This window comes from Castor canadensis, chromosome 2 (assembly GCF_047511655.1).
Source record: "Castor canadensis chromosome 2, mCasCan1.hap1v2, whole genome shotgun sequence".
NCBI classification, from domain to species: domain Eukaryota; kingdom Metazoa; phylum Chordata; class Mammalia; order Rodentia; family Castoridae; genus Castor; species Castor canadensis.
This window is the reverse complement of record NC_133387.1, coordinates 53,340,151-53,363,377: the sequence shown is the minus strand read 5'-3', so window position 1 is coordinate 53,363,377 and position 23,227 is coordinate 53,340,151. Positions and strand designations below refer to the sequence as shown.

The 23,227-nt window shown below is 34.5% G+C and overlaps 1 protein-coding gene across 1 annotated transcript in view; it reads left to right on the top strand.

The window, feature by feature from the left end:
• Positions 1-23,227, top strand: part of Znf804b (zinc finger protein 804B) — a 533,610-nt gene that overhangs the window by 410,267 nt on the left and 100,116 nt on the right. The window contains exon 2 of the mRNA XM_074064806.1: positions 10,842-10,985. Within this exon, the coding sequence (XP_073920907.1) occupies positions 10,842-10,985 (144 nt within the window). The remainder of the gene's footprint in view (positions 1-10,841; positions 10,986-23,227) is intronic.

Genomic DNA, 23,227 nt, shown 5'->3' with positions numbered 1-23,227 from the left:
TGAGAAAAGGAAGAGAATCTATCTCTATCTCTCCATATATACCTTACAAACTACCAACTGAAGTTATTCATTTATACATTGTGATTTTTAGAGGCATAAAAATTTGATCCCTTACACCAATCTCATTTTCCAAATGGCAAAATGGATCCCAAATAATTAATTGCTGTGCCATTGGTCTCCAAGTCAGGAGTCAATTCTCATCCTGAATCTGCTATTTATCATCTTACAGAAACCAGTGCAAGCCCCAAAACTTCCCCTGAAAGTTTTTAAATTTCATTATCTAGAAAAGGATTTCTGGAGCAGGGGCATGGATCAAGGGGTAGAGTACCTGCCTAGCAACCATGAGGACCTAAGTTCAAACCTCAGTACCACCATCAAAAAAGAAAGAAAGAAAGAAAGGAAAGATTTCTGAGACCCTTTCCAATTATATGTCTGTAGGATGAGTCTAACTTTGAATTTTTCTCTTATTTTACAATGAACCCACAAATTTTCCTCTATTGTAACCTGCTCTCATCTTACACTGGGAGTATACACAACACACCCACATGCACACATATATACCATGTGACGGAAGCATTGCCCATCATGTCCTTTTGAGTTGATACAGTGTTAGGAATAAAAACAAATCTTCTAACTACTATGACAAGCTTTTGTAACTATAGACTGCTTGCCACATTCTGGGTGGGCTTTATCATAGTCCTACCATTCGTTATGACATACATTAATTCAACTGACAAGCATTTTTAGTTTGTTTCCCAAAAAGCCAGTGGATATACATAAACTTAAGTGCAATCTTTCTTTTTGAGGATTTCTGAAGTCTAATCAAAATTTAGTAGGGTCTTATGAAAAGAACATTTAAAAGACAAAGCATAAGTGACAAATATTTCTGCCAAATGATAAGAAAATGGAGCCAAGCTTTTGTACATTGTTTTTATAATCTTTAAATGAACATAATCTAGTTTATGGCATTCCATTGGTCCTTAAATGTCTTTCTCTCAAAGTAAACTAGTATTTTTAATAGTTTTCCTAACTTTGGTGTATATTCTCAGCTTGAAGTTAATATTTGAACATTTGAGATACACAGATTCTGTAAAGCATAGCTCTTTCACCATTGTTGTTTTCTCCAAGTTTGAATGTAAATTATCTATTAGAGTTTCAATATAAGCCTGGAACAACCATTTTGAAATAATGCAGTACCTTTGTGAACTGAATCACTCTTTAAACATCTCTGGTTATAGAACAAATGAGACAAATATAGAAGACTTATTATCAGACATGTTAGCACATATTCAGGAGAACAGAAAGAATACCCTTAAAAGTTTGGCATTCATCTGAATTGTTTGTCCTTAAAAGCAAAGCAGTGGGTGTTATACTATTTTAATATATCATTCCAGGAGTTTCCAGGTCTGTGTTTAGCAGATGTCAAACATAAACACAGCTCTGTACAGATTAATAATAGAATATATTAAGAAGGCTAAGAATGGAACTTACTTGAGAATCACTGGATCTATGAGGAGGAAATATATTTGCAGTCAATTCCTAACCAAAGGTGAAGTAATATCTAGGTCAGCATCTCTTAATGATTATTTCTTCCCTAAATAGCTGTTGCAAATTTTGAATTTAAAAAACTTGGTTTGCAACTGAGTAGGTGTCAGTAACAACTTTTCAGAAAACTTAGTTACCTGACATTTTCATTGATTTCTCTTACATTAGAAAATGAAATGTCAGACACTATTAGTTGCATTTTTACAATAAGTAGTTACAGCTGGAGTAATGGCTAAATGAAAGTACTTCTTGTCTAATGCACAGTGGATGTATTCATTTAAATGTATTCAGTTTAGATGAATGCAATATGTCTATATTCATTACAGTTATATATATCTGTGGGCTGAATTGATGGGGAAGTAATTACTACCTTTATAAATGGAACAGTATTGTCAGTCTGGAGAAAAAACCCATTTTCTTATCATATTTTATACACCCACAGAATACACACTTTTCAAAGTGATTCCTTCAAATATAGAAATTTTACTATTGAATTTCCAGTAGACTTAATGATTGTAAATATGGTCTGTCAGGAGATACTGCTTTTCTTCAGGATTGCTAAGGGTTACTCTCTGTCATGAGGGAATGAGAGCAGGGACTCAGTCTCAAAATCACTTCCTATAGTGAAGCTCATTTGTCATTCTGCATGCCTTCAGCTCAGCTGTAGACATTATATGCACGAACTAGATAATCCTCCTACCATATATTGTGTTTTCCTTGAGTTGAATGAAGGTTGGACAATTAAAATGTGATTTATTTATATATTTTTCCTAATTAGTAGATTATTTTTTCAGAACAGTTCTTAGTGTGTGAAAAAAACAAGCAAAAAGCACACAGAATTCCCATAATGCTCCCAACTTTTCCCTATTATTAACATTCTGCATTGTGTAATGGGTAATATGTTATAATTGATGAATCCATATTGATATGTCATTATTAGCAAACTCTGCCTTTTACATTAGAGTCCACTTTACGTGTCGCAGGTATATGGGTTTTGACAATACCATACATATATCAGGATTTCCTATCCTCTGGCACAATAAGTTACCAGGCAGGAAGAATAAAACTAAATGTATTCATTCCTTCATTTATTAAATGTTCTCTTTCAAGAATTCTTTAGTGAGTTTTGCTAAACATGAACATTGTCTTCTCTATGAAAAGATATTGACTGATTTCATTGGGGCATGTATATCAGACCAATAAGAAATGTGGAAATTATAGCCACCATTCTTTTCCTTCAATTGGACAGTCAAGCATAATTAAGTAATAAAGCAATAGCTTCTGTTATGATTATCTTAGGATGCAGCTGGGACTTCCTCATTTCATTTCTAAAATATTTTCTGGACTTCATGAACACAATGCAATAGACACTCTGGCAGTAAGTCAGAAATTTATCATTCTATCCATATTAGAAATGATGTTCAGTTGTCCCCAATTTAGGTAACATAGAGTTAACTTCACAGGTTTAATGTGGTTACAACTGTTGGTGCAGATATCATTAATGAGGAGGAAACTTTCCTTTCTAAACTAGGAAGTGTCTATAATCAAGCCTTCCCTGGAAAGTGGTAGAAATCTCCAATTTTGGTCATACCTTATTCCAACTCAGGGAAATCTATACTGAGTTCACAATTAATTTTAAGAGAAACAACTGGTAGTGGTGAAATGTGAAGATCATGAAAGGTCAAGAATCTGTAGTTTTTTTTGTAATTCTGTTTGTCATTGCCACCTTCCAATTCTGTTTGGTAGCTTGAGATACTTACATTTCAGAATCTACAGTAAATATGTTCTTTTTTTTTTTTTTTTTTCTTTTTTTGTATTTTTTTTTTCTTTTTTTTCATTTTTCTTTTATTATTCATATGTGCATACAAGGCTTGGTTCATTTCTCCCCCCTGCCCCCACCCCCTCCCTTACCACCCACTCCACCCCCTCCCACTCCCCCCCTCAATACCCAGCAGAAACTATTTTGCCCTTATCTCTAATTTTGTTGTAGAGAGAGTATAAGCAATAATAGGAAGGAACAAGGGGTTTTGCTGGTTGAGATAAGGATAGCTATACAGGGCATTGACTCACATTGATTTCCTGTGTGTGGGTGTTACCTTCTAGGTTAATTCTTTTTGATCTAACCTTTTCTCTAGTTCCTGGTCCCCTTTTCCTATTGGCCTCAGTTGCTTTAAGGTATCTGCTTTAGTTTCTCTGCGTTAAGGGCAACAAATGCTAGCTAGTTTTTTAGGTGTCTTACCTATCCTCACCCCTCCCTTGTGTGTTCTCGCTTTTATCATGTGCAGTAAATATGTTCTAAAGGTCTAACTGTTCTATCTGTTTGTAATCCTACTCACTTACTTATGGTATCATTACTACAACAGTTTAATTCTCAATAGTGATATGTTACCAGGATAGTTATGCTATGTATATAAGTACTGACAGATACATTCTCTGTCCTTGTTCATGCATCTCACATAGTTATTAAGTGTCTTCTAAGAAGAAACAACACTGTTAGATGAGTTAGAATGCAAAAATCTTTCCTTTTGCAAAAGAAGTCACAACTTTGAGGAAATCAATATTAGTCGTGGCAATTCACTTCATACAATAGTCTCTTGACTATGTATAGAATTTCTAAATAGTTCAAAGTGAAAAAATACTGTGAGATAGATGAAACTTCTGAAAATTCTAGTCATATAAACAAAATTTAAGTTTGGTAGCATTAGTATGAGATGGTGGTCAGAAGATAAGGGCTTCTCTCACTTGCTCAGATTTCCATCAGAAATTTGCTTTGTATCTCAGGCACTGAAAACTGTTGGTCAATACAGAGTAGAGGGAAGAGGACAAGGAAGAGTAATAGAGGGGGGCAGGTTGGCTTAAGTACTATTTTACTTATTTACAGGTAAAATACCAAGGCAAAACCCCACTGAACAATGAATAGACACTTAAACAATGGGTAGGAATATAAAACATTATATTAAATGGAGGGCATTAGTAGGAGGGGAAGGGTAAATGAAGTAGGTAAAGGAGGGTGAACATGGTTGATGTATTTTCTATGCATGTATGAATATAGAATACTGAAATCTGTCAAAGTCATTTTAAGGACGATGAGTGGGAAGAGGGTGAATAATGGAGGGGATGAACCAAACTGGTGTGTGTTGTGTGCATAAATGGAAATGTCATAATGAAGCCCCCTTTACAACTATTATATCCAAATAAAACATTAATAAAGAAGAAAAATTACTTTGCAGATTAAGAATATTTTTAAATAATTTTAAAGTAATACTTTTAAAGAAATTAATTTTAAAGTATTTTGCTTATATCATCTAGCATTCAATGATGTAAGCACATACTCACACAACAAAAGATCCTAACATCAAGCACCTACATAGGAGAGGAAAAATAATCTTCTACTTAATGTGTACTTGGCTGGTGCTTTCTGTAACAAAAGACAGATTAACAAGAGAAAGAAAATCTGAAGTTTGGAAACATGTATATACTCTGTTTACAAGGGAGATAACTCAGAGAAACGAATCAATTTCTGGAGTAGATCTCAGATGTTGTCTGAGACTGCAGACTTAAATACTATCATTCTCTGAAACAAAGGAAGAACTGTGTAGGGAAGGGTCTAGTTAAGACCCAGGAAAAGCACCCTGAAACAAGAGGAAGTTTTTGATGTAGAATTAAGTCAGTCTTCTGTTCTTGGTGCAAAAAGGGAGATGACTTTACAGATGGAAATTTCTGTTCTTGATATAAATTTCTCTTACAAAAGAGTAACTTTTCAGAGTTCCTCTGTGTCTGCAGTTTCTCCAAATGATCACCTCAAAGTTATCCTGATGCAGCATATTCTGTATTTCTTTTGTCATAATTTTGGGTGGTATATTCTGTGCCACATCACCTGCATTTATGGTGCAATATACTGAACATTTCCATGAACATTATATCATTTTTCTCACAATGATCCTACAAGCTACTTATTATCATCCTCCTTAATTTATACTGAAAACTGAAGCCTTAAGTGCTAGAACTGCTTTAAGACAGAGGGTGACATTCAAGACACTTGATCTTCAAAGGCTAAATTATTTTCTCCTTATTACAAAATTAAACAAATAAATAGAACCCCCTCCAAAGCAAGTTTCCCATTACCCCATCTGTTACAAATATTCAGGAAGGGAATGGGGAAGGCAAAGGGTTTTCTGACTCAGCAACAGCCACTTAGTTGGAGAAGAGAATGCACTGCCCTTGAAGCAGTATTCTGTTTGGGGCCAATATGTTACAGAACATGTTAAAGAATATTAGAATTTGTAAAGCAATCTCTTATACCTAATAGTGTAAGTCAAATATGGGCTTTTATGTAAGAATGTGAATTCAGTCCTCAAAGCTCTGAGCTGGTATTACCATGAAGGTGCTAGGAGGACCAGCAATTGATTTCTTCTTTCCCTTTTTGTAAGCAGGGCACATATTTATAGTCAATGGAACAGAACTACTAGCTTGTATCTTCCTAGTGCCCATCTCTCAGTTTCAAGAGCATTACAGGTTTTAAAAATTATAACTAGTCTTCTCGTTCTCTCTGGGAGTTAAGTGCGCTGTTTCATCCTGAATCCACAAATTAGCAGAGGAAGCCTGAACTTACCTAGCATATGGATAAAGCTAAGTAATTGGGTTGCCATGAGGACTGTTTAAAAACTCTGAAGTCAGGCAGATCTAAGCCCAAATTCAGGCTCTTCAACATGGTATGAGTCACAAAACATATTTTCTCTGTGCCTTCCACATCTTTAGGTAGAGTAATAGTAGAATATTCTTCACTGCGTTACTGTGAAGATTAAATGAGTTCACAAGTGTTAAGTGTTTGGCACATTTCTTTTACAAGACCAGCTCAGTGGGTTTTAGTGTGTAATAGTCATTATAACAATTAAAATCATTTGATAACAAAATCCGTTTTTTTATTAAATGCTTTACTCAGAATGCTTGCCACTTTATAGACACATCTATTTTATGCATGAATATAAAATTCTTGGTTTGAAAAAGCACATATCCTCTCCTCCACACAACATTAATTATTAAAAGTAATTAATTATGCACAATTCTTACTGAATTATAACATAAAATGCCCATTGACATTATGTAATATTTTTAAATGATTCTTTTTAAGATAACTGTCATATTCAATTTGTGATTCATTTTCAACCTTTTAATGAATCACTGAGAATGATTAACAGAAAGCTTTCTTTAATTTTATAACTGTTTTATTCTTTTAAATAAGCTTCCAAAAATATTCTCTACTAGGTAATCTGAGAAGGAAACTATGAATGACTAACAAATCAAAAAAGAAATGATATCTTTTATGTCAATTTTCTTCATTTTTTATTTTAAAATTTACTGATACTGAGAATGAGTAACTATTTTACTCCCTATTATGTTTACTGTATATCTTCACATATTATAAAATACATTTCAGGATTGCATAGTTATTTCAGAAAGCAAACATCATCCTTATTTACTTTCAGGACTATTTGATCAGTGAAAGTAACATATTATTCAACAAAAAGCCAAGAGATACTGCATGTTTACAGTGTATGAGAGAGAGAGAGAGAGAGAGAGAGAGAGAGAGAGAGAGAGAGAGAGAGGAGAGAGAGAGATCAACATTGACTTTTCTTTCCAAATAGTCTTAACTATTCTGAGATAGATAAACCTCCTTGACAACTCAATCATAATTTATGTTTTTTACCTCTTTGTATGTAATTCTGTCCCAGTAGACTATAAACTGAGGATAAGACCCAGTACAAAATTCATTTTTAGAATAAGAGTTTATGGAATGTACAAATTCTTAATGGATGGTGAGATAAATGGATGGTTAGATGAGTGGATGGATTGGATGGATGTTTGGATGGTTGAGGTAGCATGATTCAGTGATAACTGTGTTCCTACATTATCATTCTCTAGCCCTCTCATTTGATTTAAATCATGAAATTAGCAAGCATCAGTTATCTTCTCTGATGAGTTTATATAATACTTTTCCCCTATTTTGAGAAAGTATCCTCCAGCCTTCTTGGATGGACTCACTCAGCCCATCTGAGAAGATACTCCAGTTTTATGCTTTAGAGCAAGCTTAACTTGTGCTGTATAAAATCATGGGCCACTAGGTTATAGTTCTCTTAGAAAAGGCAGTCTTCACTGCCTATAATTCATCTCTAACCATGTTTTCAAGTTTTGCAAATGATTATTCAGTAACTTCTCTCTCTCTCTCTCTCTCTCTTTTTCTCTCTCTTTTTCCACCCTCCCTTCTCTCTCTCTCTTCTACCTCCTTCCCTTTTGCCCCCACCTGCCTATGATTTCCATTCTCATGTTTCAGCTTTCTCATTTGTAGTCTTCAGTTGCCTGATAATTGGTTTATGCTCTTACCTCAAGCTTTGCTGGATGCCCTGGACTGTGAATTATGTTTGTATGTTGTAGTGATGGCATTTATACCCCACATATCTACCTTACCTTTTTTAGTAAAAGGTCTAGGATATCCCCTGGAGAATGTCATTAGTACATTAGAAAGAAGAAAAACAGGAATTTATTAACAAGATCCTGGTAAGAAAAATGAAGCAAGAAATATGCTTCATTTAGTCTTATGACTTGTAAAACATGAACATTCATGAGAAATGCCATGACTTAAATTCTATTAAAACTCTCTTAAAATTATAAAATTTTGATTTGAAAGCCATATAAAATAATAACTAAGGGTTCTTTTAGAAACATGTTCAGGGCTGGCGGAGTAGCTCAAGTAGTAGAGTGTCTGTTCAGCAAGTGTGAGGTCCTGAGTTCAAACCCCTGTGCTGCCTAAAAAGAGAGAGAAAAAACTATGTTCAGATGAAAGTACCAAAAGTAAATAGAGAAGCCTCACTCCTGGCTATTAAGGTATTATTACAAAATCCCTTACACAGTCTGGATTAACACAAAAATACATTTTTGGCTTAGGTTAAGGTTAACCTGACTTCTCAACTCATGAGTATGAGATAACTTTGAGCATCAAAGACAGAGTTAACCAATGTTCAAGGCACACAGTTAGTTTCCTGAGATTGTTGTTCCAATGTAATATAAAGTAGGGAACTATGATTATACCAAAATTACCCATAGTTCTAATCCAGTCCTTGGAATTTTACTAAGAAAGAGAAAGTGATGAAAAACTAATAGAAAAAAAATGAGAAATACTGTTTTCCTTTGATGCTAAGCTACTAAGTCAAGATTTAGCACTAGTTCAATGCCAGACACCTGTGCCAATTTTCAGCAGTGACTCAAACAGAAGGCCACTATTCCAGTTATTTGAGCAACTGCATTTTTATCCTGAAATCAGTCTACATTTTCATTATTGGATATGTATTATCCATTTGCTTTTGTATCTGTTATCCTATAATGTAACCAAATTCTTTACTTCCGTTTTTTTAGATAACTAATCCAGACATTTAGTCTAGTTTTGCTGCTTGTTAATACTATTCACGCAGTTCTTGCTTGTTAGCATTTCTGGTGCCCTTTTGCTTTGGGGCTTGAATCGTTATTTTTTCCGTGTCTAAATTAATTGCCACACTACTTCACCTGACCCTATAAAATATGAATACATTTTTGTGCTACTTTCTTTGTTCTGGTCAGTGATGCATCTATGCTTTTAGCTTATATTCTGATTTCTTCAAATAGAGGGCTAGTTGTTTTAGAGAAACAAAGCTGTAATTCACCCCTTAATTTAATCTCTTCTTGGAGGTACTGGAGTTTGAACTCATGGCTCCACTTTTGCTAGGCAGGTGCTCTAATGCTTAAGACATGCCTTCAGCCCTTTTTTGCTGAAGTTATTTTTTGCTCAGGTTATTTTGAAGGTAGGGTCTTGCTTTTTATCAGTATGGACCACTATCCTCTTATTTTAGTCTTCCTGCCGTAGCTGGGAGCCACCACATCCAGCTATTGGTTGAGATGGGTCCTTGTCAATTTTTTTGCCCAGACTGGTCTTGAAACACGATCCTCCTGATCTCAGTCTTCCAAGTAGTTAGTATTAACAGTGCAAGTCACTGGTGCCTGGTTTGCTCATCAATTCTTCATATATGCATGTGTCATATCCTGCTAGCCACTCTTTTATTTGACACTTGATAGTAGAGAAGGTACAGAGTGGTGTAGGGCATTGATATGTAAGCCACTGTCATCTAGTAATGAATGAATGAATGAATGGAATGAATGTTAAATAGGTACCTGTTCTAAGCTATGTAATGTGTTATTTGACATTGTAGATGTAGAAAATAGTTACTTACCTGAAAGGATATGATGGAGCAATAGGCATGAAAAAAAGATAATTTAATACCAATTGGTATATTTGGTAATAGAATTAAAGAGGATGGTAGGAGCAGGATTTGAAAAGATGTGATGATGTTAAGGTAAGGAGATTTTATGGTATATTAAAGGGGATGGTAGGTCACATGTGTGTGCTAATAAAATAACTAGGCATAGTTTGTTTAAATCCTTTTTCTACTTACTAATTTATAATTACAAGTGTGTGATTTCTCTAAGCATTACCAATGCATTGGCAAAATGCAGATAAAAATACAACCTAACTCATGCAGCGGTTTTTGAGAAATAAGTGATGTAATTCACATGCCTGCCACATTTTTTATACTCGGTTAAATGTTTGTCACAATAATTCTGTAGTTAATGACAGAATTCAAGAGAATTTTAAGTAGAAGAATGAGGTAGCCAAAACTGTTTGAGATGCTCTATAGCAAACATTGTAAGGATAATGGTTTTGAAGAACATATGATAAACCCTCTGCCGATATCTAGTAATAAATGATGCAGTGGAAGAAGCTTAGGCTGAAATTGCAGACTATGGATACATCAGGCTGTGGCCATACCATGATTGGGACATCCACAAGAGAGTATATGGAGTGGATTGATTGGTTGGGTGAAGGTTGGACTGCATGGAACACAAAAATTTAAGAAGTAATATCAGAGGAAGAAAGGCTTATGATGGAGAAAATAAATGAATGGCCAGAACCGTGTTTGGTAATAGGCAGAATCTCAACCTGGAATGGGTGACAAGAGAAAGGATGAATAATGACCAGGCTGCAAGAGTAAGCAGAGGACTACTAGGGAGAAATCATGTGATTATTGATAAGTTAGGAATGATGCTAAACTGGAAGTTAGGTCCACAGTGTCATGAATTTCCAGAAAATAATGAGCCTTACCATGTTATCTTAGTCACAAGAAAATTAAATACCAATTTGGTTAATATGAGACCTGGTTATGCTATCAGAAAGAAATATAACCAATATTTTTGCTTTCTTCTTTTAAAAGGATTTTGCAGAAAAGGAGAAGTCCACAGCAAAGGCCCTGGAAGATGTAAAGGCAAATTTTTACTGTGAATTATGTGACAAGCAGTATCACAAGCACCAGGAGTTTGACAATCATATTAATTCTTACGATCATGCTCATAAGCAGGTAAGCTGAAGTGGGTATATCCTTCACCTCCCTAGATCTGTGCCTGCAGAACAGAGCTGGCCTTATTTATTGCCATCTAAAACTCTAAAGTGAGATCTTTTTATGTCTTTTTTTTTTCCTTGAAAGGTTGTTTTCTGTTAAAATGTTAGGTGAAGTCACTTTTTTTCACTAGAAGCATCATAAAACTAGAAGTGAACTAAGAGATGATACTTTAGAACTATGCATACATAGGTAAAACAAGAATCAGTAAAAGTAATGGCATATTCAACATCAACCAGTTAGTGCCAGAACCAGAACCTTTGGCTAGTACAATGACAGATCCTATTACCAAATCTCTTATACTCCCCACCCCTCCTTTTTTTTTCTTCAAGGATTCTAAGGTATAGGAACACAAGGTCCTTGGGAAAACAGTTCTCAATAGATTTAATATTTTTCAGAGAATACTCTCTTAAGAGGGTCAAAATTGTTATTTAATAATTAAACCATTTCAAACAAACAAAACTTCAAATAGACAGAGGCAATGGGTAATGGCAAGTTGAAACTTATCAGGGTTTTTATGGGTGGTACTGGGATTCAAACTCAGGTTTTTATGTACTTGAACCACATCTCCAGCCTCTTTTGGTTTAGATTATTTCTCGGATTGGGTCTTGCGCTTTTTCACTGGGCTGGCCTTAGTGGTGATCCTCCTACCTGTGCCCAGCTTGTTTCTGGAAATGGGACGTCACTAGCTTTTGCCCAGTCAGGCCTCAAGCTGTGATTTTACCAATCTCTGCCTCCCAAGAGTCTGGGATTGTATTGTAGCTGTGCACCACTGCCTCTGACTTCATTTTTTTAAAGGTCATATATGTATCTACTTATCCCTGTAGGTGCTCTATACACGGCTTACTTCTATTTGTCTATGAAATAGGAAGCCATTATTCACATCCTATTAGATTTTATCCCCAATGAGTGAGGTATGGAGATACTGGCAATTTTGGAAATAGGAATAGGGAAGAAATTCTGTGTGGCCAGAAGATTACGTCTGAGAACTGTGAGAAGGTGTACACTCCTGGTGCCAAAGGGACCTGTCATGTTGGAATCGGTAGGCAAAACTTGTATGCTCTCTATCCAAAGATATATTCAGATAGACAAAAAAGAAATATTTCAATGCAATTTATATTGAGTGCACACTAAATTATGGCCTTTGGAAATACAAGACTGATGAAAACAGATCTTCTATCCCTAAATATAAGATGTGTATTTAGTTGGTTGTGTTTCTTTGACAAGAACAGGAAAAATGAGAGAAATTGTTTTAGGAGTGTAATATACAAATCCTAGTGTGGATAAAAATCACTTTGGACCCTAAGAAATCTCCCTCAGGATTCTAATTCAATATTTCTGACACAAGGCCCGGAAGCTTATATTTTGAAATGATAAAAAGGAAGTATTCAAAATATATAAATGAACTATGTGACTGTCACTCAACTTCAGTAATCTTGTATCATTTGTCTACCACCATTCAAATCTATATCCACACCTCTGCATTACTTTGAATAAATTCCAAATATTGTATCACTTCAACTAAAAGTATTTCAAATTATGCTTTAAATACGTAATCATTGTTATACCTAAAAACCAACAGTAATTCCTGAATATCAATTATCAACACTGATTCCCTAACTGTCTCAAAATTATTTGTAAATTTGGATTCCTTGATCGTCTATGTGTGCTCTTTGAACTGGTTTTTACAGAGATCTGGTCAAATTCAGATTTCTGTTTTTTCTTAACAGAAATATAATAGGAGGCATATTGTGACCTTTCATAAGGAGGCAGTTAATGTCTTGTTATCTTTGTTATCTTTCTTCATACAACCTTAAATTTAATATGTGGGTTCAAAATTGAATGTGCAGCCATTAGTGATTATTTTGTAACTTTGATTAGAGTCATAAAGTGATGATTGTTATTTTATCATCCCCCATTCATTTATTAGATTGAAATTATCCATAAAGATAAATTTCTTATAAGAATTGCTCCTGAGAGGATTTTATGTGGGTAAACTTCAAACTGCATATTGAAAAACAAATACTCTGGGCATTCAGATAAATATATAAGGGAGGATGTCATGAACACATTGGATCTTGATCTGTGCTTTATGAATACAAAAGCAGACATTGAAATAGTGGCTCAAGATGGGTAGCATTCCTTTTTATTATCATATTATTGTACTGGGGTACATTGTGACATCTACAAAAGTTCTTCTATTATATCATAGTTGAATTCACTCCCTCTATTATTCTCCTTTATCCTCCTCTCCCCCCATTCCTGGAATACTTTCAAAATGTCTCAGTTTTCCATTTTCGCATGTGAGTACATAATATTTCCATAAGTCGAGGAAATGGAAGATCTGTAGGCACCTGATGAGAACTGTTGAAGGTAATGGACTACCAGAGGTAGTCCACCACACCAAGTCTACACAACACAGTATCCCTAGGACCCTAGAATTATACCTAATCAATCTTTCATCACTTTCTTCAATCTCATTTCCATTCAATTTAAAATACACTGATAAAAACCTTTTATCAATCCTTTAATTCCATCTATATGCAGACTTCTGTTTATCCATAGACACACTGAAATTAGAACCTTCCTGCACATGCCCTATGTGCTAGTATGTTAGAACTGGAAATGGATGTATTCAGTCTTCACCTTCAGGGAACTAGGAACTTAATTGGGAAGACAGAAAAGGCAACATACATTAGAATATATTAAGTGTTCTAGAAATTCTTTGCTTAGAACTCTTAAGAGATAGCACATAAATCATTTCAGAAAGAAGGGCAAGTGAGCTGAATTTCTAAAGAACAAATAGAAGTTAAACATGCAGCCAAAACCCTATATGGTGAAAAACCTACATCAAGGCATAGGGGCAGCTACAAAGCATGATTCAACAAGGAGCAAGCATCTCATTATGGTTTCCAAAGCCACTATACTCTCCTGGGGATCTCTAGAAATCTTTGAAACTGTATCCCATTTCTTTTTATCTTTTTCAATATATCTTCATTTTTCATTCTCATTTTCTCCTTTCTAATTTTGTCTCATTCTTGAATTTGTCAAAGGCTTCTAACTGGACTCCCTACATTCAGTACTTTCCTTGCTCCAAACCAACCTATCTACTTGTAGCCAGATCAGTCTTCACAAATAATCACATTTATGCTACCATTCCCCTCCTAGGAAATCTTCAGTGCCTGATGACTGACTTTTAGGAGTCTGAACATTTTGCCTGCCATTCAAAACCTCCACAATCTGGCACCTGCCTCCATTTCCAGATTTATCCCCTGGAACTCCAGAATTTCCCTACAGTTTTTCAAAAGATGCCTTATGTTTTCCCACCTGCTCCTCTTGGCCCACTATCTTTCCTGTGCTTAGGGTACCCTTCCATTTGGTGGCTGTATTTCAACATACAGCTCTGCATATTTAATGCATAAGATCGATGATTTATATCTGAACGTTAAAGGAACTGAGATTTCACTGAAAACTAATTTAGCACAGCATTTTTTCATATTCCTTTTGCCCAAAATCTATTAATATTATGGAGAATTTTTGTACATGATGCCCACTTTGGGAACATCAGAATAATTAAATTTGCTGTAGATCTTGTTAGATCATTTCCTTGAATAATGTTGAAATACTTCTGTTCAAAGAGTTATTTGGCCCAAATTTCAAAATATTTTGAAAATTACCTCAATTTTGATGAAGCTAGTTTAAAATTTCCCTTTAAAATAAAACCAAATTTTAAATATAAAAAAGAAAGTATTTGTAAAATAAAATGTGCAAAAGAAAGTTCTCCAAATTTCAATGCTAAGCATGTTCATTTGGTTCTTTCTTCATTAACAGCTCTTCCTCACAGGGATGAAAATTATAATGATGGTGCGAATTTAGCTAGGAAAAAATTTGGGCTTGTGTGATATGAATAGTTGCCATAAATTTATTTTCCATGTGGATTAAGATGAATTTTTCCCTCTTCTGTTGAACTTCCAGCAATATGGTGTTTCTAGTATACTTTAGAAGTAAATCTAAAATCAGAAAGAATTCATTCCATTGCTTAGCAATAGAACAACTTAGAAGTATAAATAAAAGTAATCTTTGAGTTCCCCTTTTGGCTTTTCTTTCATTTTTTAATAATTACTCAGGATTCCTCCAGTTAATAAGTGACTTCTAAAGCTTTCGTACGTTCCTATATCTAAATAGCAATACTATGTGTTTCATCATCTTATTGAAATGATTATATTTTTAGTCATAGTTACATTATTACTCTAAACAAGTCAGTATATAACTTCAATGACTAAAGTAAAACAGCCTGTGACACAGAGATTTAAATGAATTCCACTGAACATTTAATATTTTCCTATAATTTTATTAAAAAATTTAAGCACTTTTCTTAGATATCATCAGTAAAATAGGTAAATTCTTTTGTATCTCTCCAATGAGGGAAAATAATGAATCTCTAACTTTGACAACCTTTTTCTATATGTAGTTCATGTTTTTGGGAACAACTCAATTGTTTTATCTATTGCCTGAGCACTTTAGAATTTTGCATAAGTACTGAGCATTATTACTAAAGTATTTTGAATTTATGTACAAATTACAATCACTTGGATAAAAATAGCACTGCTAACATGTGAATAATAATAAATTTCTTGTGAGACAGGCTTCAAGTTATAATCCCTTTCTCATACTATTAGTTGAAAATGTTTTGTACTGAAATGAGGAGCACATTGTCTACACATTCAGCAGTAGTGTCTCCTGCCCCAGAGATATTTGGCTCTTTTCAATTAAAAAATTAACCCATAAAATATCTTCAATATTAAAATATGAACCCACTTTCAGGTACTCCATAAGTGAGGCTTACTCCTCCTAATCCCCCTTTTCTTGTAATAAGATTTATTTTTACTCAGAAGGAGCTGTTCACTTGTTGGTTTAAATTTGAACTTTTACTGATGTCTTCTTAAAATGTTGTTTTGGATTCTCCCTGTCTCTATTTGCTCCAACTAAAATATCAAAACAGATGAATCTTTGTCATCTTAAGACCTCCTAAGTGAGTCAATCTAATTATCTCTTGTTTGGTTCCTGTAATTTAAATTTTTCTCAAAATACCACCCAAATTGGCCCAAGGAAATATATCAGTATAACATGTTTAAATTACTGGTTCTTATAATATAGCAAAGCAGGATCTTCCTGTTCATATTGAACTCATTCAAAAACATTGCGTTTACCTTGCCTTAAAAGGATTTTTTTATCTCAAGACTGTCAACCAACAGGAAAATTTAAAAACCTACATTTTGGCTTTTTTTGTCTCTAAAAGAGCCAGAGTTCTTTCCTACCTTAAGATCCCTTTGTCTGGAATGTTCTTCTGTCTCATATTCAACTTTTGGGTCTTCTCTTCATTGGTGTCTTAGCCCTAATGTCACCTCTTCAGTAGGACCTTTCCTTTTCACCTGAACTCAAGTAGTCAGTTGCTGGTTCTCTAAATCAGGATCCCTATTGGCACTATCAGTGATGGTCAGTCAGTGTGATGTCTCTCCAGAGCCAGTTGTCTAAACATTTTGTTACTCATTGTTTAGTCATTGGTAGCTTGGCATCAGCCCTACTAGAGATCAGCAAACACGACAATCAGGGCTTCTTATGTCTTGTTTGGTTTCCTCAGAGTTAATATGCCAGTACAAATTTTCTTATCACTCTGTGAAACAAAAAAAAAATTAGTTTTTAAACTTTTTTGTTCTCCTACCCCTTTCCTGCCATTAGCCTCAGAAAAGGAAAGGCACAGTCAATTCTAACAGCCACTCTATCTCTAGAACTTAGAGTAGCAGCTGACATATAGTAATAACTCAATAAATATTTTAAGCATGAGTGACTAGCTGAACAAATGAGTGTCTAGGTTGGGTCAATCCACTCTGTCTTACATCAAAATATTCATCCATCATTGATTAATCACTGCTTAAATTGATAGAGTGAATACTATGGTGAGCAAGATGATCTACTTAACTTCAAGTTAGGTTTATTATTGGCCAAAAGTTGTCATAAATACATATTTTTATAATTTAGGAAAAGTTTTGAGCCTATATTAATGCTGATATGGTATAACAACCTAAGCACTTTAGACTTAACTTTATGAGAACCTGCTAGTTTTTAAGGTCATTTAAGCCAGCAAATGCTATAATCAGATTTGTGATTTAGAAAAAGAATTCTAAAACCATCTTAAGGGTAGGTGTACAAAGAGAGTTTGGCTGTAAGATCAGGTGATAGGAGGCTACAGAAACAACAGTAAGGGAAAGAGAAAACAGTAAGGGAAAGAGAAAACAGGTATATCCAAAGATTGCCAATGGCTTACAAAATACAAACACATACACTATGTCACTAGTAATCAATTAAATATCATTTTGTGGCCATTTTAAAACATAGGCTGTCAAATGCAAAATAAGAATGATACACCCAGTGTTGATAAATGTGGGAAAACAGCTTATATAAGTGTTCCAGTTGTTTTGATATTCTAATTTTGACTATCAAATGCTTTAAAGCATGAATTTTCCTATCAACAATTCTACTTTGCATGCATTCTAGGAAAATAATCAGATGAATTCCAAATTTTTATGTACATGAATATTTAAAATAGAAAAATACCAGAAGTAATTTAAAAGTAAAATGAAAAGAGAGTGGCTAAATTACGATGCAGATAAATAGGAGTAATGTGTAAGAATTGAAATGTTTTAAATTAAATTAAAATCATTTTTTATAGTTTCATGTATATTTCATAGTAAATTTTAATTTAAAAATTTAAAAATGGTGCTCTGATATTCATTTATATTAAAAACTCAGGGAATACAGAATATAAAACAAAGAGTAAAAGTGTTCAATAATAATTTGTGTTCTATCTTTTCAGGTAACCTAAATATTTATTGTTAAATATAAAATTTATATGACAGTGTAAACATACAGTGGCTATACCCTTTTTATTCCACCTTCATATGATATTATTTTATGTAGGACTATATTGTATTGTGTTGTTAAATGAATACTCAGAATTTGCATAATGGTGACTTGAAAATATTTCTGGAACTGAGCTTCAAAAAACACTATAATTAGTTTATAATTATATTTTCTTTTTGTATAAATATTTTTCCTACATTTAGAATTTGCTTAACTCTTCTATGTGTCCAATATTGTATTATTGTCTAATACTAATTTATCCCTGAATTATCTATCATATATAAGAAAAAAAATCTCATTTAAAATGCATTAGATATATCGGATAATAGGTCAGTTCTCCTCTCCGTCCTCCCTCAGAGATATCCTTCTGGTCATTCTCTATCTTTCTACTTCAACCTTCCAGAGATTGCCCTTCAGTCTGACTACACAGATGTTATTCTGGGACTTGCCACCATCATTTTGTGAATACCTTTTTTTATCTCCTAGATTAGCTTTCTTATTTCTTTGATAACATGTCTTCAAGTATTTATTTTATTTATTTCCTTCTTTTGTTAGACTGTATACTCTGGAAGCTGTTTAACAAATGAAACATAGAATATAAAAATTGGGGAACTTTGCTTATCAATGAAAGCAAATGTGCTTTTTCTACTCTCATACTTGACTTATTTTAACTGGTTATAGTTTTCATTGTTGCTTTTGAGAAGTTATGTGCCATCTTGAATCTTATTCTTTATTGCTAGAAACTTTTAGATTTTCCATCATTTTTTCTTACCACAAACACTTGTTTAGTGTCTGCTACGTGCAGGTTACTGTTCCAAATACTGGGACTACAATAAGGAAGAAACCAGACAGTTATCTCCATCCTCATAAGCTGGATATCATAGTGACTGTGGGAAAACAAAAACTGAACATATCAAATAAGAAAAATATATAGGATATTGATGGTTCTATATACTGTGGAGAAAAATAAAGGAGCAAGATATGTAGCGAGTGCTCTGAGGTAAATACTTCACTGTTTCAAGTGAAGACCTTAATTCAAAGGCAATTACAAGTAAAAAAACTAAATTTAAAGCACAAGGGAGCAATGAACATAGCCATCACTCTGGAGGGAGAGTGTTCTAGACAGAGGGAATCCCACATGGAAATATTTGGGAGATAGTATTCTAAGGTACTAACACTCTACAATGACTTACTTTGGTATAAGTTGCTAGGCATTTACCATGTGGGGAATTCCATGAGATCTTTCAATTTGGAAAATCCTGCCATTTACTATTTCTATTCTTCTGTTCTCTTGTAAAGTCCTTTTATTTGGTTACTGGACTTCCAGAATTAATCTTTTAAATTTCTTATTCTGCGTATTATTTTCAATGTCTTGGTCTTTTATGTAAACATTCTGAGAGATTTTCACATTTTTATCACTTTTATCCTCTAACTCATATACTGAATATTTTTTTCAAAGTGTGTGTGTGTGTGTGTGTGTGTGTGTGTAGAAAGAGACAGAGATAAAGAGTTTAGTTTTATCTTGTCTATGTTCTTCTGAGTGGGGCTATTAGGCATTGAGCTCAGGACCTCACACTTGCTAGCCAGGTGCTCTACCAATCCTATTTTCTTTAGTTATTTTTTGAACAGTGTCATGTGATTTTACCTGGGACTGGCCTAGAGCCACAATCCTGCTATTTATCCCTGCCAAGTAGCTGGTATAATAGGTGCACACCACCATGCTCAGTTTATTAGTTGAGATAGGGCTTCACCAACTTTTTGGCAGGGCTGGCTTTGAATCTTGATCCTCCTGATCTCTACCTCCAGAGAAGTGACCCACTATGCCTGGCTATCTATGATTTATATGGAAGAAACATTCCTTAAGTATCATGTAATACTTGGCTACTCATTCTTATTTATAACTGAAAGACCAAGAATTTGCTTGGTCCTGCATGGGTACAACTGGACAGATAGTAAGCTTCAATATGGTATGATAGGGTAGCAGTTTGTGTTTTTCATTGGCTGACTTCCAAGTGTCAAAACCTATAGATCTTTTGGAAGCTACAGAAGAATGGAGTTTTGGAGTCTTGTCAGTAGACAAAATTTCATTTAATCTTCTTATTTTAAATAATTTTATAGCTTAGGCCTAAACTGTGCCAGATGATCCTAAGACTAGATCTTATCTAGTTCAGTTTCTTTAGAGTCATCTCATCCATCTTCCAGAGTAAGGTAGGGGACCTACTGGCACAACTGCTCTTTTGCAGACTTTAGTCATTTCTCCTATTTCAGAAGCATTCACATTTCCAGATCTAATTCCCTACTAGGAGCTTGCTGAATTAATGCCAGCTATTCTTCAGCCTAGCTGCCTGGTTTGCCTGGTATGTTAGGATTGTATATTCTCTTTCTCTCTCTCTCTCTCTCTCTCTCTCTCTCTCTCTCTCTCTTCCTCCACCTCCTGTCTCCCTTTTTCCCTCCTTTTTCTTTCCCTCTCCACTTTCTTGGCCAGTGCTTATTTTGTTTCTCAGCAAATAGGGCTCATGCTACCCTCTAAAGAGAGTTATTGTGATAGTTACTTTGAAAAAAACACATGGGCCTGGCATATAGTAATTACTCCATGCAGCTAAGGGGCCAGGCAACAGTGGCTCATGCCTGTAATCTTCGGTACTTGGAGGCTGCAATCTAGAGGATCATGGTTTATGTCTAGCCTGAGGAAATAGTTCACCACATCTCATCTCCAAAAATTGCCAGAAAAAATGGACTAGACGTCTGCTCAAGTGGTAGAGCTCCTGTTCTGCAAGCTTGAAACCCTGAGCTCAAATTCCAGTCCCATCAAAAACAAACAAAAAACCAAACAGCTGAGGGGCTCAAATTCCTCATCATGCACTTTCCAATGGAATCTTGAGAGCCATTTCTCAAGAATAGTGTGTGAAGGATTCTCTTTAACTGGGAGGTTAAAGTGAAGTACCTTTTAATCTGGAAATTATGATTGCATATATTTGGAAATGGTGTTTTCTCTCATTTAATTTAATCTTAGATCTAAAATAAACAATAGGAAAAAATAAGAATTATTTTCTGTTAATTTTAGATCCCTAGAGCCATAACTCTGATCTAATTATCTCCTAACACAATTTAGCAACTTTACTTTGATAGATATCAAAGACCATGAAAAACCAGCCAGCAGAATCTTGACTTTTTAATGCATGCCTGACTTTTCTGATTGCAGATCCATCAGCATTTTCACTTGCCTGTTTTGTACTTATTCCTATCTACATTCTAGCTTTTTAACATAATATATCATTATGGCAGCTGGATGCTTAATGAAACATGAATAATGTTTAATTACATTAGGCCGCAATGCTTAATGATAGGTCCTATTATACTATTGGTCAAGATTTACAACCCCATGTTATTGTCTTTATCTGTTTTCTATTAGTGAATATCCGTTGAGTACCTGCACTAAATGAGTTCCTCCCCACAATACTCTAAATTAACTGCTGTTGGTTTAAATAATGGAATTATAACCATTGTAAAAAAAAAAAAGCTGAAATGTTATAGAACCATGAATCAGGATTGAACTCACAACCCATACATATTAACGATAATGCCAAAGAATAAAAATGGGAACAATACTTCATATGTAAATAACTTCAGTTCCTTATTTCTCTTCATTCAGTTTCCATTCAATTATGCCAGTCACATGTGTAATCATTCAGTAATTCACTCTTTCAGTCATTTATTAAAAGATTTTTGTGTTAGATATTGTATTCAATACATCTAAAAATAAGTAAGCACATCTAATTTTGGTCCAACACGTAAGGGGTTTGGACACTGTCATTCCTCATAATGAGAAACAAAAACTGAAGAAAGTAAAAGTCAACACCTTTTAAGTTTATCAGAGAAATGAGGTTACTAAAAGAGCAAGATGCTTCCACCAAAATTGGAAAGATAGTGGCTACAGAGAATCACAACTTACCAGAGGTAAGCACATAATCACAAACTTCCATAAGAATCAGTAGTGATACAGGAAAACCTAAATTGCAATTGATAGATTTCTATACATACAGTGTGGACAAACTAGAGTTAAAAGCTTCAGGTGGGACTCTCAGGCAGGCCTCCACATTTTGGTGAGTCTTAACCTTAAGAATGAAAACATCTTCCTCATAGTGAAAATGGAATTATTAAATAAAGCCTTGTGTTTCTAGCAGAGGGAGAGAAGTAGTCATTTTAAAATATTCACAGGGCTTCTGTTCTTAAGACCCGTACTCAAGGACTTTTTAAAAGTTTAACTGACACCTTGGAGAAAAGAAATACCCAACCCAATCCCTTTCTATCCTTTGACACAAAGGAAGTGAAAAACAAACCCAAGCCCCCTCTTGCATTTCTGCTTCATCTAATCTGAAGACTTTGGTTGGGGGGAGAATACTTGCGATGATCCGCAAGCCAGGAGTTCACTAAAGATTTGACATATTCATAGGAAAACAGAATGCTTTTCCCTTTCCACCCTCCCAACACTCAACAATCACATAAATAAAGCTTCTTTATAAAAGTAGACAAATGCCACAGAAAGAACTGCACAGCTCTGATCTTATTTGTGAAGTCTCTAGGGAAACCCCAAAATAATAATGGACACCGAAACAAGGACAACAGAGGAAATGTTAGATTCTGACAATTGCAGCTACAGCAAACAGTAACCACAGCCTCAACTCCAGCCAGATAAACATAAAGCCTGACACTTATGGTCTGTTTACTCCATTTGATTTTATCTAGTACATAATCTCTGGCATTCAAGAAAATTTCTAAAACACACTAAAAGACACAGACATGATTTAAAAAGTCAGAACAAACATCAGAAGGAGATTGCAATATGTAGAGATGTTGGAATTGCTTCACAGAGAATTTAAAACAATTGTGATTAATATGCTAATGACTCCAAAAGAAAAAGTGGAAGAACATGCCAAAACAGATGAATAATGTAAGCAGAGAGATATAAACTCCATGAAAGGATCAAAGGAAATGTTAAAAACCTGCAATGGAAGTGCCTTTGATGAGCCCATCAATAGACTGGATACAGCCAGGAAAAAGTCAGTAAGCTTTAAAAATGTCAGTAGAAGTATTCAAAGCTGAAAATCTAAGAGGGAAAAAAATGGAAGAAAAACAGATTAAGGATTGTCAGAAAATTACAAAAGATGTAACACATATAAAACATACACATAATGGGAATTTCGGAAAGACAGATGGAAGGAAGGGAGGAAGGAAGGAAAAAAGGAAGGAAGAAAGAAAGGAAGGAAAAAAACAAAAAGGAA